This window comes from Daktulosphaira vitifoliae, unplaced genomic scaffold, assembly GCF_025091365.1.
Source record: "Daktulosphaira vitifoliae isolate Bord-2020 unplaced genomic scaffold, ASM2509136v1 Scaffold_5, whole genome shotgun sequence".
NCBI lineage: Eukaryota > Metazoa > Arthropoda > Insecta > Hemiptera > Phylloxeridae > Daktulosphaira > Daktulosphaira vitifoliae.
The window spans coordinates 7,035,327-7,038,938 of NW_026099576.1; the positions used below are offsets into that span (position 1 = coordinate 7,035,327).

General features: G+C 22.9%; 1 protein-coding gene across 1 annotated transcript; it reads right to left on the minus strand.

Annotated features, from left to right (window-relative positions):
• Positions 1-857: 857 nt before the first annotated feature.
• Positions 858-3,285, minus strand: LOC126908546 (uncharacterized). Its single transcript, XM_050690719.1, has 2 exons — positions 3,178-3,285; positions 858-1,853 (listed from the first exon to the last, which is right to left on the minus strand). Exon 2 carries the CDS (start codon positions 1,803-1,805, stop codon positions 942-944), a length of 864 nt encoding a protein of 287 aa, XP_050546676.1. The 5' UTR covers positions 1,806-1,853; positions 3,178-3,285; the 3' UTR covers positions 858-941.
• Positions 3,286-3,612: the final 327 nt, after the last annotated feature.

Consider the following 3,612-nt stretch of genomic DNA (forward strand, 5'->3'; position numbering starts at 1 on the left):
TACATACATACATACATACATACAAGTGAAACTAATATAAGCGTGTTAAAAATATACATACTTTCTATGTATTAGCCTTTCGTTATGATAATAAGAACTAATATTGATAGCTTTAAAACTAAGCGAAATTTTCAAATTACATTTATTTCTGTAAATCAAATTGTTTGTTAGTATGACATTGTAAAATATAACCAGCCAATAATTATTTTCTTTAAAAAAATTATAATTAAATATTTCAGTAACAGTAGTTAAATTTTACATACTATTTAATGATATATTTTATTAATATTTGAAATATATAATCAATACTATTATTAATAAAATACCTCATATATTATTATAGTATTTGCAAGAATTAAATAATTAGGTAACTGAAATTTTATAACAGCTTTTGAATAGAATATAAAGGAATATATTTAATGTACCAAATAAACTGCATTACGGTATGATTGCATTATTACTTTTTTTTAATATTTGTTGAAACCATTTTTTAAATTTTAGTCGAACGATTTATTTATTTTATTTAACCACTTATGATTCAAATTATTTTGTCTTCTGAGGTCTTAAATTAACATCTAGCTTAGATGACAAGTGTTCTATAGATGAGTTAATTGTGCTACGCTAGTTTATAACTCATCACTAATTAACTAGGATATGCAGATTTTTTAAAACTCGTTAAGATGAAGTTAATAAAAAAAGTTAATAATTTAAGATAATCTGTTTTTTTTTTTTGTTCAATCACTTTGAGGCTCAAAAATGTTAATAAAAACTTTGAGCCCTACCCGTGTTTAAGTTGAACGCTTGTTAAAAAAAATGAATATGAAATAAAATGGCGAAAATAATCATTTAAATTTTAATAAAGAAGTACTTTTTTATTAAAACAATTTTATTTGACAAAATAAATTGAAAACACATAACAAATATTATGTAAAAAGATACTATTAAGTCAAATATGTCTTATTGAATTTTAAATAACAAGATGCTATCACATATTCCAATTCATCTTTCATTTGTTTAGTAGTTGTTAAATCTAAGACATCTTTCCAAACAAAAGCATTCACTAAACGAGTATATTTGCTATAATTTTTAGCTAGTAATACACACGACTTTGAATAAGATTTTTTAGCATGGCTACTTTCAGGGGACTTTTCATACTCCGCAATAATTTCTATTAATCTTTTAATTGGAGCGCCAAATAAACGATATTCATAAAATAGATTTTCTAACATTTGTATAAATGTCGAATACTTTTTATGTAGAATTGACACTTTTGTTTGAGTATTTAACAATGCTGTAGTTATTTCGCAGTATCTAGTTACTCCAGAAATTCCAATACTCTCAATTACATTTTGCAGCCATATTATAGCCTCTAAATAATTGGGCGTATCGACATTGATAAGAATTTGTTCCATAATTGATCCTAAGGGTGATCCAATGACTGGAATTCCATCGATATGATCTAGAATTCTTAATTCTCTAGATCCATTTGTACTGTTTGCGACGTTAGGTTTTATAATATGTTCAGTAGTTTTATAAATTCCTATTTCTCTATTCTCGACCGGAGGTGTATTAAGATCAATGTTCCTTTGATTTTGAATATAAAATTTTCGATCTGACAAAAAAGATTCGGATTGAGTGTAAATAGTGTCACCATTTATTGTTAAATCCATAAGCGGCTTATTCTTTTCTATGTATTCATGTACTTTAACAACATCGAGATTGTCCAGATCAATTTTATTGCATTTTAATTTCTTAATAAATACACATAATAGTATTACATTTGAAATACTTAACAAATGCATCATAAATTCTAAAACGTTCAATTAATAAAAGTATACCTGGTAATTGTAATTCTGAAAAATAAACGAAAAATTTTCAAATTAATATTTTTACTATTATAGAAAAAACTGCGGCTTTACAAACAAAACTATGTATTAATGAATTTTTTTATTGAAAAATTTTTTCACAATTATTTTAGATTTATTAATATAATAGCATATGTTAATTGATGTAAAATCATTTTATTTAACTAAATGGGAAAGAAATATTATTTCTATATGTCATACGTGAATTGTATTTGTCTGAATTTATTTAAAATACCGGGCGATAACATAACTATCGATCATTAACCTTTGAAAGTATAATATATATGCTTGTTTCAAAATCTTATAGTACCATGCTAATAATACAATTTTTAAGTATTGACTTTTAACTTCCAGAAATTTTAGATACTTATCCATTCAAATTAAAAATTAGATAGGAAACTTCGTTCCTCCTCCTGCTTAGACTTAAAATATTCCCATCTTATAAAAAATTATATAGATTATATAAATAATTAATAATTTTATTATACTATTATTTTTAAACTAATGTTTAACGCCTTATATTACGTTTAAAGCATATTTTTTATAATTTATTACTAATAAGAAAAAAATATTAAAATTAAAACATTTCATTTTTTAATTTCAAAATAGCCATTATTTAGTCTTTTTCTTACAATGTTGCTGGTCAGCAAAAGTTTTAGAACGAGTAATCATCGAGTTAAAAACATTTTAATTCAACATTAGTCTACGTAAATGAAAAAATGTTTTAATTATTTCTTATTAGAGACATAGAATATATTAAATATTTCTTAACGTACTCCAAAACTTATATCTTATTAATGATAAATAATGAAAAATATAATTTAAAGGTAGTTTTAGAAGGTAATAATTAGTAAAAAAATAATAATTAAATCAAAAGTTATAAGCGTTGTTAGTTAGGTCTGAGACGTCTTGTATTACACAGATTAAAAAATTTATATAGACTATTAACTTTTTTTAAAATTTTTTTTTTTGATATTATGCTTAATATATATAGCTTATATTTGGTTAGTATAAATATTAAAATATATTAATTTTTAAAATTAACTAATTAATTGAGGATTAATTTTGATATTAAAGAAAAAAAATACTCTCGAATTTCAATTACTCTTAAGTTCAAAATTTAATATGTAACTGTTTCATTATTAATATTCTTAGTAGAATTATTTATATATTTAGTTAACAATAAAATTATACATGAGCATTATTTTTTTCGTTTTACTTAGACGTTTTCTAGATATCAGTTTTTAACATAAATTTAATTAACAGTTTTATTTTAATCTATGACAAATTTTGTATTAATACAATTCTTTACCTTAAATATTAATTCATTTCAAATAGACTCATCGACATAAATTTCAAATATATATATATTAAATAGATTTAGAAATTATCGATGCAATTGTGTAAGCACATCGATATTTTTTTCATATCTGTTTGAATAAATTGTACATTGTCGTCTTTTATATTTTTTACATTATGTTAAAAATATTTTTATTTGTATGCATTTTTTTTTATGATTCTATAAATGTTACTGTACAACCCTTCAGTGTGCAAGAATTCAATACTCTGGTGGATTTTCCCATGTGGAAATCTCTAGCAGAGCTGTCATTTATAAATCAATTATTTTTTGCTGATAATGATTTGAACGGAAAACTTGAAACGTTCACGTTGGGAACACTATTTCCGAATAATTCAAATAATAGTATCATTACACATGACAATGTTATGGATAGGGTGTGGCAATATC

Coding starts and splice junctions, on each gene's coding strand:
- LOC126908546 (XM_050690719.1), bottom strand. CDS start 1,805: ATGATGCATTTGTTAAGTATTTCAAATGTAATACTATTATGTGTATTT.